This window comes from Indicator indicator, chromosome 28 (assembly GCF_027791375.1).
Source record: "Indicator indicator isolate 239-I01 chromosome 28, UM_Iind_1.1, whole genome shotgun sequence".
Taxonomy (NCBI): domain Eukaryota; kingdom Metazoa; phylum Chordata; class Aves; order Piciformes; family Indicatoridae; genus Indicator; species Indicator indicator.
In genome coordinates this window covers 1,685,168-1,698,451 of record NC_072037.1, presented here as the reverse complement: position 1 = coordinate 1,698,451, position 13,284 = coordinate 1,685,168, and the positions used below count along the sequence as shown (strand labels likewise).

The window sequence follows — 13,284 nt, the reverse complement described above, 5'->3', positions numbered from 1 at the left end:
TTCCTGACAGCCACCCCTCGGATATTTATAGACATTGATCAGATCCCCTCTGTCTTCTCACAGTATCATTTCTGCCTTCTAGGGTGAGAGGCTTCAGGAGAGCAGAGAAGACCACCTGCCCTCTGCCAGCCCAGAGCAGCTGTCCCTGGGAGTGGGCACAGATCTGTTCCCTGTGCAGAGAGGGTGGCTGGAGAGGGTGGTTTAAGAAAACCAACCCCAAAGCCACTCAGCAGCTACTCTAGCAGAATGTTGAGAGTTTCTCTGCCAAGGGCCGTGCTGGCATCTGCCCCATCCTGGTTGCCAGCTCAGTCACTCCCAGGGACAATACTGTGGGATGAGGCCAGCAGCAGGAGGATCTTTAATTGCTGATCCTCTCAGCTCAGCTGAGCTGCCAGCTCCCTGCACTTAAGCTGCTTCTCCCTGAAGTGGCAGCTAAAGGAGGATTGGAGTCTGGCAGCTGTGCTGGGGGCTCCCAGCCAGCACAAGCTCCTTCTGGGGGTTTCTCATCAGGTTGCCATTCCCTGAGGGCAGTTGCCTAGCAGGCTCCCTCCTTTTCAGCTGGCTTAGGATGGCATTTGGGACACCAGTGACTGTCCTAGGTTTGCCTTGTTCTGGGGGGTAAATCCCAGTCCAGGTTTTTGTTGCACCCTGTTCTGCTCCACCCGACTGGGGCAGGGGGGAGGAGGCCAGGTGCTCCCTGGCCATGCCCTCCCTCAGCCTGTCCCGTGGCTCCTCCTAGCTCCTCTCACAGATTGCATCAGGTTAGAAGGGAGCCTCAAAGCTCATCTTGTCCAACACCCCTACAGCTGGGACACCTCCAATTAGAGCAGGCTGCCCTGGGCCCCACCCAGTCTGATTTTGAATGTCTCCAGGGATGGGATCTCGGCCACCATCCCTAGGCTGCTCCCTCACCCCCATCCAGTCTGGGTGGAGGTTTTGTGGATAAAATCCTTACTCGGGAGCAAGGACTTGGCCTGGGTGTCTCCATGATTTGGCTTCTGGACAGCTCCAGTGTTTTCCTACAACTGGGAAATGTCTTTGCCCCACTGGTCACACAATGCTGCCCCACAGGCACAGGGGGCTCCTCGTGCTTGCAGCCCAGTGAAGCTCTCTGACCCAGGTTGTCTCTAAGGGCCAGGTCACAGCAGTCAGAGCACAACTGCCTCCTCCAGGGCCAGCTCAGTGCAGTCAGAACACAGCCACCTCCTCCAGGGCCAGCTCAGTACAGTCAGAACACAGCCACCTCCTCCAGGGCCAACCCCCCGCGGTCGCGCAGCCGCAGCAGGTGGATCCCTGAGCCGGAGCTGGCGCACAGCAGCGTGGAGCTGTCGCAGGCTGCCAGCGAGGCCAGCGGCCCCGACCCCTCCAGGCACAGCGTGGCCAGGCAGGCTGGGGAGAGAAGAGAGAGGACACTCGGTCTGCTGAGGTGAGAGGTGATCACACCAACCTCCCGCTCTGCCCATGTGTGTGAGCTACCCCAGGACTGCCCAGAGTCTCCAACAGCCTCAGGATCTGCCCTCTGGAAGGGACTCTCTACCCGCCTAAGCCCCTCAGAGGAGCTGTGAACTGCCCAGACCAGCTCACGGGATCTAGGCTGAACTCAGGCTCTGCCCCTTGCCTGTGGAGGAAGCAGGGATGGCTGGACAGACAGACAGACCCCACTAGGCAGAGCTGCAGGGCTTGCTGGAGCCATTCCCGGCAATTTTCCTCCCAAATTGCTTATGGTCCTCATTTCCAGTCTCAATCTCCCCTCTCCCATTGTCTCTCATCCTGGCACTCCCAGCCCTTGTCAAAAGTCCTTCCCCAGCTCTCCTGTAGTCCCCTTCCAGTCCTAGAAAGCCACCACTTCAGGCCTCTTCGTGCCCATCACCATTCAGCCTGAAACAAAGGAAGCAGATTCATTATCCCAGGGTAAGACAGAGAATGGGCAGGACCCTCCCTACCTCCAGTGTCTCGGTCCCAGACCTTCACTGTGCTGTCGCAGGAGGATGTGGCAATGCTGGGGGTGAGAGCTGGGCCCCATGGCAGGAAGACACAGGAGGTGGTGGTCTGGAAGTGCCCTTTGTACTCACACACCTGGCTCCTTGTCTGCCTCAGGTCCCACAGCTGCAAGGCAAAGGCAGCACTTAGGGCCCAGCTCTGCTGTTGTCCCTTGCCAGCATGGAGCAGGTTTGCAGAGAAGGGAAGATGGCTTTGGATGGACAGCTCCTTGCCTGTCCTTAGAGTGTGATGTCTGCCACCTTGTCCCCTCCTCCTGCCCACAGTCCTGGAGAACTTCAGCCCCTGGACTGTTACCATTGATGACCATGTGAGTGGTGCCCACCCCCAGCAGAGCTGAAGAGCTAAGATGCTGTGGGCAGAACCCCACACCTCCAGCCTGCTCCTGTCCTCAGCCCTGCTCTCCCTGGCATGGAAGGGGTTCCTCCTCTTGATGCTCATGCACAGGGCTGAGAACCTGCAGGACAGAATCCCTGCTTTGGAAACACCTTGAGCAAGGCATTCTTGGGAGGCTTTCTGCAGGAGCCTTGTGCTCCTCCATGCTGTCACTGAACCAACATCCCAGGGCTTCCATCAGGAGGAACCAGACAGTCCCTGGGCACAGCACTCACCCAAGGGACAGGCAGGGAGGCGCTAAGCTCTAGCCCTGGCTGGTGACCCCAGTGGAGGTCCAACAGAATGTGAGCAAGCAGACCTTGGGGCACTGATCTGCTGCTCTCTGCTGCATGTGGTGGACATGCAAGAAGCATCCCTACCTTCTACCACTTCATTCTACCACTTTCATACTCAAGATCCAGCAGATCCAGGGAGGTTCTCCTCCCCCTCTACTCTGCCCTGGTGAGACCTCACCTGGAATATTGCATCCAGCTCTGGGCTCCCCAGTTCAAGAGGGACAGGGATCTGCTGGAGAGAGTCCAACAGAGAGCTACCAGGATGCTGAGGGGCCTGGAGCACTGCCTGTGAGGAGAGGCTGAGAGCCCTGGGACTGGTTAGTCTGGAGAGGAGGAGACTGAGAGGAGAGTTAATCAATGTTTATAAATATCTGAGGGCTGGGGATCAAGAGGGAGGGGACAGGGACAGGCTCTGCTCAGTTGTGCCCTGGCATAGGACAAGGGGCAATGGATGGAAACTCCAGCACAGGAGGTTCCACCTCAACATAAGGAGGAACTTCTGCACTGTGAGGGTCACAGAGCCCTGGGGCAGGCTGCCCAGAGAGGTTGTGGAGTCTCCTTCAATGGAGACTTTCCAGCCCCATCTGGATCTGTGTGACCTATGCTGGAATCTATGGTCCTGCTCTGGAAGCGGTTGGCCTCAATGGCATTCAGAGGTCCCTTCCAACCCCTAACAACCTCTGATCTGGCAAATTGCCCTAGGCACAGCCTACAAGCACCACAGCAGGACACTCACGGTGGCCTCCCCGCCCCCGCCGGCGGAGCCGCTGCTGCTGCTCAGGCAGTACCGCGCGTCCTGGCTGGCGGCACAGCAGGTCTGGATGTGCTGCTTGGCTGGAAAGCTGTGTGCCACCTGCAGCTCCCGGCTGTCCCAGACCCTGCAGGAGCAGCAGAGGGGAAGGGGGCTCTGGTTGCTGTGATGGGCTTCCCTCTGGTCCCTCCTGCACAGCCCCTGGCTCTGCCCTTGCTGCCATCCCCCCTGGGGCAGGCCCTCCCCTCCCTCCCAGCAAACCAAGCTCCCGAAGCTCTCCCTGCAGCCTCACACTTGCCTCATGGAGTCACAGAGTGGTTTAGGTTGGAAGGGACCTTAAAGCTCATCCAGTTCCAACCCCCTGCCATGGGCAGGGACACCTCCCACTTCCATTCCCTGTCCAGTTTGGCTTTCAACACTTCCAGGCTTGGAGCCTCCACAATTTCTCTGGGCAACCTGTTCCATGCCTCACCACCCTCCTGGGGAAGAATTCTTCCTCAGGTCCAATCCCAATCCAGCTGCTTCCAGTCTGAAGCCATCAGCCCTCATCCCATCACTACCTGCCTTTGTAAAAAGTCCCTCTCCAGCTCTCCTGTAGCCCACTTCAATTCCTGGGAGGCTGCTGGACCCATCCCTACCCACAGCAATGGATCTCCCCTGGATCCATCCCTCCCTGCCCAGAGGAATGTGCTGAGCTTTCTCTCCTTTTCACCTGCAGTCACCACCCTGTGCTGCTCACAGCCAGGACTGTCCCTACTCTGTCCTCCCCTGCCAAGAGACCACACTCTATGACCCTGGTGAAGCAGGGCACAGGAGAGCAGCTGGTCATGGCAAACCACCCAAGAACCAGCCCCTGGTCACTGCCCTCTGCCACCATGCCCATGTGCCCCAGGCTTGTGCCCAGACAGGGACTTACCTGATGGTTTTATCCTCTGAGCTCTGGATGACGTAGGGCTCCCCAGGAACCCAGCAGAGATGTGTGACCTGTGGAGAGGAAAGGATGAGCAGAAGCTCAGCTCAGCTCTGCCTGCAGCCCAGCCTGCTGCCTGCCTCTTGATACACAGCCACTGAGTCCCTGGCCTCTTCCTCCTTGTGCTGGGTTGTGAGCAGGAAATACTGGATGGGGCTGTTCAGCCTGGAGAAGAGAAGGCTCCAGAGAGACCTCAGAGCAGCCTTCCTGCACCTGAAGGAGCTACAGGAGAGCTGGGGAGGGACTTTGGACAAGGGCCGGGAGTGCCAGGATGAGGGAGAATGGCTTTGAGCTGGGAGAGGGGAGATTGAGACTGGAGATGAGGAAGAAATTGTTGAGAGTGAGGCTGGGGAGACACTGGCACAGGTTGCCCAGGGAGGTTGTGGCTGCTCCCTCCCTGGAGGTGTTGAAGGCCAGGCTGGATGAGGCCTTGAGCACCCTGGGCTGGTGGGAGGTGTCCCTGCCCATGGCAGGGGGTTGGAACTGGATGAGCTTGAAGGTCCCTTCCAATCCAAAGCATTTTATGAATCTATGAAGTTCTTTCCTGCTTCCCACCAATGCTGCTCCCCTACAGGGTTCAATCCCAGTGCAGTTACTGAGGTTATCTGCAGGCAGGGAGGTGCCAACAGCTCAGCAGGACACAGAGCCATGGGCACAGGGGTACCACGGGCACCAGAAGTTGGCACTTATGCCAGCTGCACTGCTGACCTGGGGCAGAAGGGAACACAGTCCCCACTGCACAATGTGCTTCCCTGCAGCTCTGGCAGTTAATTGTCCTTTGTCTCCTGGTGTCTTTGTGCTCCTGGCTTTGTTACCTGGAGAACAATCACCAGCCTCAAGCTGTGGTCTCCCCAGGTGCACAGCAACCTGTGCAGTGCCTCAAGGGCTTCTGGTAGCACCAAGCTCAGAGCAAATTCCCCCTGCATGGCTCCATGCAGACAGCAAGGGAGCACACGATGGGATGGGAGGAAACCAAGGACCCAGCAGCTCCTACCAGGTTCCTGGAGATAGCAGCTCTGGCCAGGCACTCCCCAGTCTCTGTGTCCCACTTGCACACTGTGTTGTCTCGGGAGCCTGTGCAGAGCTGGGAGCCATCTGCAAGCACAGGTTAACATCAGCCAAAGGTCCAGGGAAGGTGTGCAGAGATCCCTGGGGAATGGGAGCATGCTGTCCCTCACCTGGGCTGACAGCCAGGCCAGTGACCACCAGCTCATGCCCTGGGAAGTGCTGGCTTGGCCCTGCAGTCCCCTCCAGCTCCCACATCATCACCGTCCTGTCCCGGGATGCACTGAAGACTCTGTCTGAGGCAGGGGCAGAGCTGACCTGCCAAGGACAAGGGGGGAGAAGGCAGTTAGCTGCCCAGCCAGCCCAGCAGAGCCTCAGCAGGGCACAGAATCACAGTCACAGAATGCCAGGGGTTGGAAGGGACCTCCAAAGCTCATCCAGTCCAACCCCCCTGCCAGAGCAGGAGCACCCAGGGCAGGTCACACAGGAACACATCCAGGAGGGTTTGGAATATCTCCAGAGGGAGACTCCACAACCCCCTGGGCAGCCTGTTCCAGGGATCTGTCACCCTCACAGGGAAAACATTTTCCTCCTCTTTCCATGGAACTTCCTATGGCTCAGCTCCCACCACTGCCCCTTGTGCTGGCATTGGGCATCACCCAGCAGAGCCTGGCTCCAGCCTCTGGGCACTCCCCCTGCACATCTTTATCACCAGCAATGAGGTCACCTCTCAGGCTCCTCCTCTCCAAGCTCCAGAGCCCTCAGCTCCCTCAGGCTCTCCTCATCAGGAAGATCTTCCACTGCCTTCAGCAGCTCTGTGGCTCTGTGCTGGACTCTCTCAAGCAGTTCCCTGAGGTCCTTCTTGACCTGAGGGGCCCAGAACTGGACACAATATTCCAGATGTGGCCTCAGCAGGGCAGAGGAGAGGGGGAGGAGAACCTCTTTCAACCTACTAACCACAGCCCCTTTTAATCCACCCTAGGATGCCCTTGGCCTTCTTGGCCACCAGAGCACATTGCTGGCTCATGGTCAACCTTCCATCCACTAGGACCCCCAGGGCCTTTCCCCCTTCACTGCTCTCCAGCAGGTACAGCACTCCTGTGGTGGTGTCAAAGCCCAGGAGGGACAGAAACATGGCTGGGTAGATCCTGCCCTTCAAACTCTGCCTTGGCCACGCTGGCTGTGCACAGCCACAGTGCCTGACCCTACCTGGCCCCCTGGCTCTGCCCAGCCAGGCCCTGCCACAGGCAAACCTCTCCACAGCAGGGCTGGGGGAGCAGCTTAGCCCCAGTGTGAGGGCTGCAGCCTGCACTGGGGCCATGTGGAGGGGAATGCTGGGCAGTGAGGGGGTGTGACCCCCAGTGGGACCCATGTCCTCTCAGAACCAGGGAGCTGATGGGTGCTCATGGATCCTCTGTCTCACAAATCATTCATTTTATGGGAAAAATTTCCCTAAAACCCCAATGCAGTCCAGTGTGTGATGCTTTGAGCACTGGGATCATAGACTCCTAGAATGGTCTGGGTTGGAACAGCTTTCTAAGCTCATCCAGTCCAACCCTCAACCCAACCCCACCCTGGCCACTAAACCATGGTCCCAAGTGTCATGGCCAAAGGTTTCTTCAACACCTTGGGATGGGGACTCCACCACCTCCCTGGGCAGCCTCTGCCAATCCCTGACCACTCTTGCAGCAAAGAAATTTTTCCTAATATCCAACCTAACCCTCCCCTGGTGCAACTTGAGGCCCTGTGCTCATTCTATGACCTGACAGTAGAGAGAAGAACCCAAACCCCACCTCACTGCAGCCTCCTTTCAGGGAGCTGTAGAGAGCAATGAGGTCTCCCTCAGCCTCCTCTTCTCCAGACTGAACACCCCCAGCTCCCTCAGCTGCTCCTCCCCAGCCCTGTTCTCCAGACCCTTCCCCAGCTTTGTTGCCCTTCTCTGGACCTGATCCAGCCCTCAATGTCCTTCTTGGAGTGAAGGGCCCAAAACTGGGCTTAAGGGACAACTTAAACCTCTCCTGGCACCACTTCAGGCCATTTCCTTTCCTTCCATCACCTGATCCTAGGGAGTAGAACCCAACTCTGACCTCACTGCAACCTCCTTCCAGGGAGCTGTAGAGAGCAGTTAGGTCTCCCCTCAGCCTCCTCTTCTCCAGGCTGACCTCCCCCAGCTCCCTTAGCCACTCCTCATAAGCCCCTTTGGCCCTCCAGTACCCCCAGCACAAGGGAGCAATGGGGACTGTCCCCTGCCAGATGCCCACCAGCCATGCCATGCACACATGGAGACCCCCTGCACATCTGGCTTTGGAATCAGGATGCCAGAGGGAAAATTACAGCCCCAAAGTTCCTGGGCATGGCTGATGTCTGGAATAATGCTGAGTCTGGTGTGAGCTGACCTGAAGAACAGCATCTCTGAATCAAAACCTTGCCCTGGTGATTCCTCCTAATTCCTTCTCTCTTGCAGGGGATGTGTTTAGTGCCTGGAGGGGTTTAAAAGCTGTTTGGATGTGGTGCTGAGGGATGAGGTTTAGTGACAGTGGCTTAGCAGTGGGTGGGGTTGTGAGCTCTAGGTGAGGAGTTGGACTTGATCTCAAAGGTCTCTTCCAACCTCAGCAGCTCTGTGGTTGTGTGGTTCCATAAGCCCACATCCAAGCCTCCTGGAGCCCTCTTTGCTCTGGATGCAGCTGCTCCATGCTGCTTCCCTGGGCAGCAAAGCATCAGTGGAGACCTTGGGAAACACCTAACTTGTTCTGATAGCCCTGAGCCTCTGGATAACAAACTGTGGCTCCATCCCTCCTGGTTCCCCAGTCAGGGAGAGAGTGCTCAGTGGTTCTCACCTTGGTGACCTCCCGCTGGTGCCCCAGGAAGCGACGCAGCACAGCCCCAGATCTCCAGCTGCAGACAGCCACAGCCTGTGGGGAGCAGGGAGAGGCCATCAGCAGCAGCAGGACACAGGGGGAGGAGGAGCTTGCAGGTTCTTGGGGATGTTACAGCAAGACCAGTGCACAGTCCAGACTTGGAGAGGGAAGAGATTCTGGTCTGGAGCTCCTGCAGCACATACAACTGTCTCTAGAGCCTGCCCACTGCCAGGGGACACAAGAGGGACAGCCCAGGGACTCCAAGCCTGGGTGAGAGCTTCTGATGTGATCTGAGCTCTGCAGAGGTTATAAAACTTACAGAATCACAGACTGGTTTGGGTGGGAAGGGACCTTTGAAGGTCATCCAGCCCAACCCCTCTCCATCCAGCAGGGACATCTGCAGCTAGAGCAGGTTGCTCCAAGCCCCAAACACCTCACCTGGGATGGTTCCAGGGATGGGGAAGCTCCCACCTCTCTGGGCAACCTGGGTCAGGCTTTCACCACCCTCAGTGTCAAAAATTTCTTCTTTGTATTCCACAGAATCCCAGCATGGTGAGGGTTGGAAGGGACCTCTGGAGCTCATCCAGACCAACCCCTGCTAAAGCAGGGCACCCACAGCAGCTTGCCCAGGAGCACAGTGCCCAGGGGGGGTTGGAAGCTCTCCACAGGAGACTCCACAACCTCTCTGGGCAGCCTGCTCCAGGCCTCCAGCACCCTCACAACAAACAACTTTCTCCTCCTGTTCAGATGGAACCTCCTGGGTTCCAGTTTGTGCCCAGTGCCCCTTGGCCTGTCCCTGGGCATCACTGAGCAGAGTCTGGCCCCAGCCTCTTGCCTCCCACCCTTTAGCTGTTGCTGAGCATTGCTCAGATCCCCTCTGGGGCTGCTCTCCAGGCTCTCAGCCCCAGGGCTCCCAGCCTTGGTTTGATTCCATATGGCTCTGGGCTGCCCTCTGCCCTCACTCTAAACTCTTCTTTTCTTTCTAAATCCAGACACTGACCAAGTTGTTGCCATTCAGGGACAGTTTACAGCTCACCTTTACACCACATTTTCCTAACCTGTCTGGCCATTCCCTGGCTGTGACTGTGCTGTGTGCCCTGTGACAGGGAGCAACTCACCTTGTCCCTCCCTCCTGACACACAGAGGTCTGTCTGGAGAGCAGCCACGGAGGTGACGGCGTCGGTGTGCACCGGGCGGTGCTGGACGGCTCGGGCGGGTCCTGGCTCCTCCCAGGAGCCATCGGGCCTGCAGCAGCAGACAGACACGGGGGGGCTGCAGGGGGCTTCAAGGCACAGCCAGGGAGCCCAGGGACACAAAGGTATCACAGTACCACAGTGTATCAGAGCTTGGAAGGGACCTCCAGAGATCATCAGGTCCAAGCCCCCTGCCAGAGCAGGGTCACCCAGGGAGGTCTGCACAGGAATGCATCCAGGTGGGGTTTGAAAGTCTCCAGAGAAGGAGACTCCACAACCCCCCTGGGCAGCCTGCTCCAGGGCTCTGTCACCCTCACTGGAAAGAAGTTTCTCCTCATGCTGAGCTGAAATCTTCTCTGTTCAAGTTTGAACTCTTTGTTCCTTGGCTTATCACTGAACCACCCAAAAGAGCCTGGCCCCCTCCCCTTGACACCCACCCCTCAGCTATTGAGAGACATTGATCAGATCCCTCTCAGCCTTCTCTTCTCCACACTAAACAGCCCCAGGGCTCTCAGGCTCTCTTCACAGGGAGATGCTCAAGTCCCCTAAGCATCCTCCTGGCTCTCCCTTGGACTCTCTCCAGCAAGTCTCTGTCTCTCTTGAACTGGGGAGCCCAGAACTGGACACAGGATTGCAGCTGTGGTCTCAGCAGGGCAGAGTAGAGAGGCAGAAGAACTTCCCTAGCCCTGCTGGACACCTTTCTTGCTGCACCCCAGGATCCCATTGGCTCTCTTGGCCACAAGGGCACATTGCTGTCCCATGCAGAACTTGCTGCCCACCAGCACTCCAAGGTGTTCCACTTCTCTGTGGAGCTGCTCTCCAGCAGGGCAGCCTCTAACCTGTCCTGGTGCCTGCTGTTGTTCCTCCCCAGATGCAGGAGATGTGTGGGAGATGGAACCACGGCCTGGGCCATGGAGCCAACATCTGCCTTTGTGTGTCAGGTCACACCCATCCCTGGGCTGGGCTGAAAAGAACCCAGCCCCAGGTGGACAAAGAAACCTGACTCAGGTGGGCAGAGAGACTTGGATGCCCCTCCCAGGGGGAGGGGTCCCCGGGTCAAGGTCTATTCCACTCCCCATTCCTGCCCAGCAAGTCTGTTTAAGGAGAGCCATTTTCTGTCCCATTCTCCTGCTCCTTGCTTGTCCCAGAGGCTGCTCCTGCTGCTGCTCTTACCACGTGGTGAGGCCTGGTCATGCTGCATGCCAGCTCCTAAGGACTGCATCTAAAGAGAATCCACATTCACAGCCAGAGAATCCTATGCCTGCTGCATCTGCTTTTGTATATTTTTTCATTCACCCTTTTTCCTTACACCTTTGTAACTCCCCTGTCCCTCCAATGCCACATATATTTTGTGAAACTTACTTCCAAGTCAGTTCTGGACTGTTTCTTTCATGATTTTACCTCTCTTTTTCTCCTGCCTAATGTTTTTGCTTTCCCCTACCAGGAAAAAGGGAGAGGGAATGCAATCTAAATCTGTTCCATTTGGGCTTTTGGACTCCAGGAAACACTTTGGAAAGCTCAAGAGAAGCTACCAATGGACAAATGCACCTCCTGGCCTAGGTGAGGTGGAGTAGAGCAATCCCAGCTCCAAAGCTGCTAAATGTTTATTCCATGCTGGGGCAAAGAACAACAGGAAAGTTGATCCTACCAGCCCATAGCTTCCACCAACACCTTCAGGGCTCTGCTGCTCTTTTCTGCTCTGGCACCAGCCTTGCCAGGCACCTTGTGCCCCCTTTGCTGGCACTCTCTGCTCATCTCCAGGCAAAGATTGGCCACCTTGCTGCCAGGTACTGCATTATGTCACCTTGCTGGAGGAAGCTGATGACAGACCTGAAGCCTGAGGGCTGGAAAAGACCTCTGGAGCTCATCCAGTCCAAGACAGAGCACCCACAGCAGCTTGCCCAGGAGCACAATGCCCAGGGGGGGTTGGAAGCTCTCCACACAAGGAGACTCCACAACCTCTCTGGGCAGCCTGCTCCAGGCCTCCAGCACCCTCACAACAAACAACTTTCTCCTCCTGTTCAGATGCAACCTTCTGGGTTCCAATTTGTGCCCATTGCCCCTTGGCCTATCCCTGGGCACCACTGAGCAGAGTCTGGCCCCAGCCTCTTGCCCCCCACCCTTTAGCTGTTGCTGAGCATTGCTCAGATCCCCTCTGGGGCTGCTCTTCTGCAGGCTTTCAGCCCCAGGGCTCTCAGCCTTTGCTCTTCACAGAGCTGCTCCAGGCCCCTCAGCAGCTTTGCAGCCTCCCCTGGACTCTCTCCAGCAGTTCCCTGTCTCTCCTGAACTGGGGAGCCCAGAACTGGACCCAGGACTCCAGAAGTGGCCTCACTAGGGGCAGAGTAGAGGGGAAAGAGAACCTCCCTCAACCTGCTGGCCACACTCTTCTTCATGCACCCCAGCAGACCATCAACCTTCTTGTCCATGAGGGCACACTGCACATTTCAGTCCCCAGGAGGAGGAGGCTGTAGAAGTGAGGGTCACAATGAAGACCTGATGCTTACATTGAACAATGCAAGCACAAAGTGACACCCTGGGTTTGCCACGTTCTCTGTGCCTCTGCTGGGCTCTACTCCCTCCTACCAGGGTTCTCAGGACACAGTCACCTGGGGTTGTGTTACCTGTATTTGAAGGTCTGGAAGCTGATCTTACTCTGCAGTTTCCCCATGGCCCTGCTCACCAGCACAGCTCTTGCTATGGCCAACAGCAGTGGGCATCACAGCAGCATCTCAGACCTGTGGAGGTGAGGAGAGAGCATCACTGGGAGTCCAGAGAGGTTTCTGCTTCTTACATACCTGGGCTGGGGTGCTGACAACATCACCTACAGCTTTGCTTAGAGGGAAATCCTCAGAAGAGGGGACACCTGGAGCTCCCCAGTCAGACCTTTTGCTTGGAGCAGAGCCAGCTTCAGAGGTGAACTTACAGCTGAGCTTAGAACACATCCAGGCTTGGTGAGCTGCTGCCTAGAATTCTGCCTCCTCTCCTTCCAGTATCTGCTCTTGACTTCCATGTTTCCTGCAGACCCCAGTCTCCAGACTGGTGAATGCAAACATCTTTGGAATGAAGTTCATACAGCAGGCTGCTGGGACTGTGTCTTTAGACCAAGGTGACTGCAGTCACAGGTGCCCCAACTTAACTGGACCAGCCTGATCTAATTCAAAACTTGAGGAGGTCTTTCCATAGCTTTGGAACACTTTGGAAGCAGCAGCTTCTATGTCCAGGCTCCAAGCCCAGGTCCAGGGGCTGGATCCAGACCACCCTGACAACCCAGAAGCATTCAGCAAAAACAGAATCCCAGCTTGCCAGGTTGCAAGGGACCCCAAGGATCATCTACTCCAACCTTTCTAGGTGACAGCAGAGTTGAAATGAGCTGGTCCAGCACCTGGCAAGATGAGTCTTAAACAGTCCAGTGGAGAGGGATCCACTGCTTCCCTTGGGAGATGATTCCAATAGACCTGCTGTCCAGGTTGGAGCCAGCCTGCCCCATCCCAGGGTGGCACCACAACATCCCACCCCTGCAGGAGCATCTGTAGGGGTGGAGGAGCTGTGGTGGAGCAGGGCTCAGGCCAAGGCAGGACCTCTCCCTCTCATCCCCACTGGTCACAGACTGGGCAGAAACCAGTTTCAGTGACAGTGAATTGCAGGTACAGTAATTGGCTTCTCCTTAGCTCAAGACACACTAATTGGATTGTGCTGTCCTAGGTGTGCCCTGGCATCCTTGCCCTCTGGGTAAGTAGTATTTTGTTAACAAAAAGCCAGGGAAACCCACCCCAGCTGCTTGCTGCAGCAAAGAGAAAGCCTGCTTCAGGGCTCTGCCCCCCCCAGAGCTGGAAAGCCA

At 56.9% G+C, this 13,284-nt stretch overlaps 1 protein-coding gene across 1 annotated transcript; it reads right to left on the bottom strand.

The window, feature by feature from the left end:
- Positions 1-1,228: 1,228 nt before the first annotated feature.
- Positions 1,229-12,114, bottom strand: WDR31 (WD repeat domain 31). The gene is made up of 9 exons (XM_054393514.1): positions 12,068-12,114; positions 9,372-9,498; positions 8,233-8,307; positions 5,569-5,713; positions 5,385-5,485; positions 4,337-4,404; positions 3,406-3,547; positions 1,944-2,106; positions 1,229-1,389 (listed from the first exon to the last, which is right to left on the bottom strand). Exons 1-9 carry the CDS (start codon positions 12,112-12,114, stop codon positions 1,229-1,231), a joined length of 1,029 nt encoding a protein of 342 aa, XP_054249489.1.
- Positions 12,115-13,284: the final 1,170 nt, after the last annotated feature.

What these genes read in the sequence shown, in the direction of transcription:
- WDR31 (XM_054393514.1), bottom strand. Translation starts at nt 12,114, where the DNA reads ATGGGGAAACTGCAGAGTAAGATCAGCTTCCAGACCTTCAAATACAG. An exon ending in TGTCAGGAGGGAGGGACAAG is followed by an intron (nt 8,308 to 9,371) that starts GTGAGTTGCTCC and finishes TGCTCCCCACAG; the next exon opens with GCTGTGGCTGTCTGCAGCTG. An exon ending in CTGGGACCGAGACACTGGAG is followed by an intron (nt 1,390 to 1,943) that starts GTAGGGAGGGTC and finishes TTCTCTCCCCAG; the next exon opens with CCTGCCTGGCCACGCTGTGC.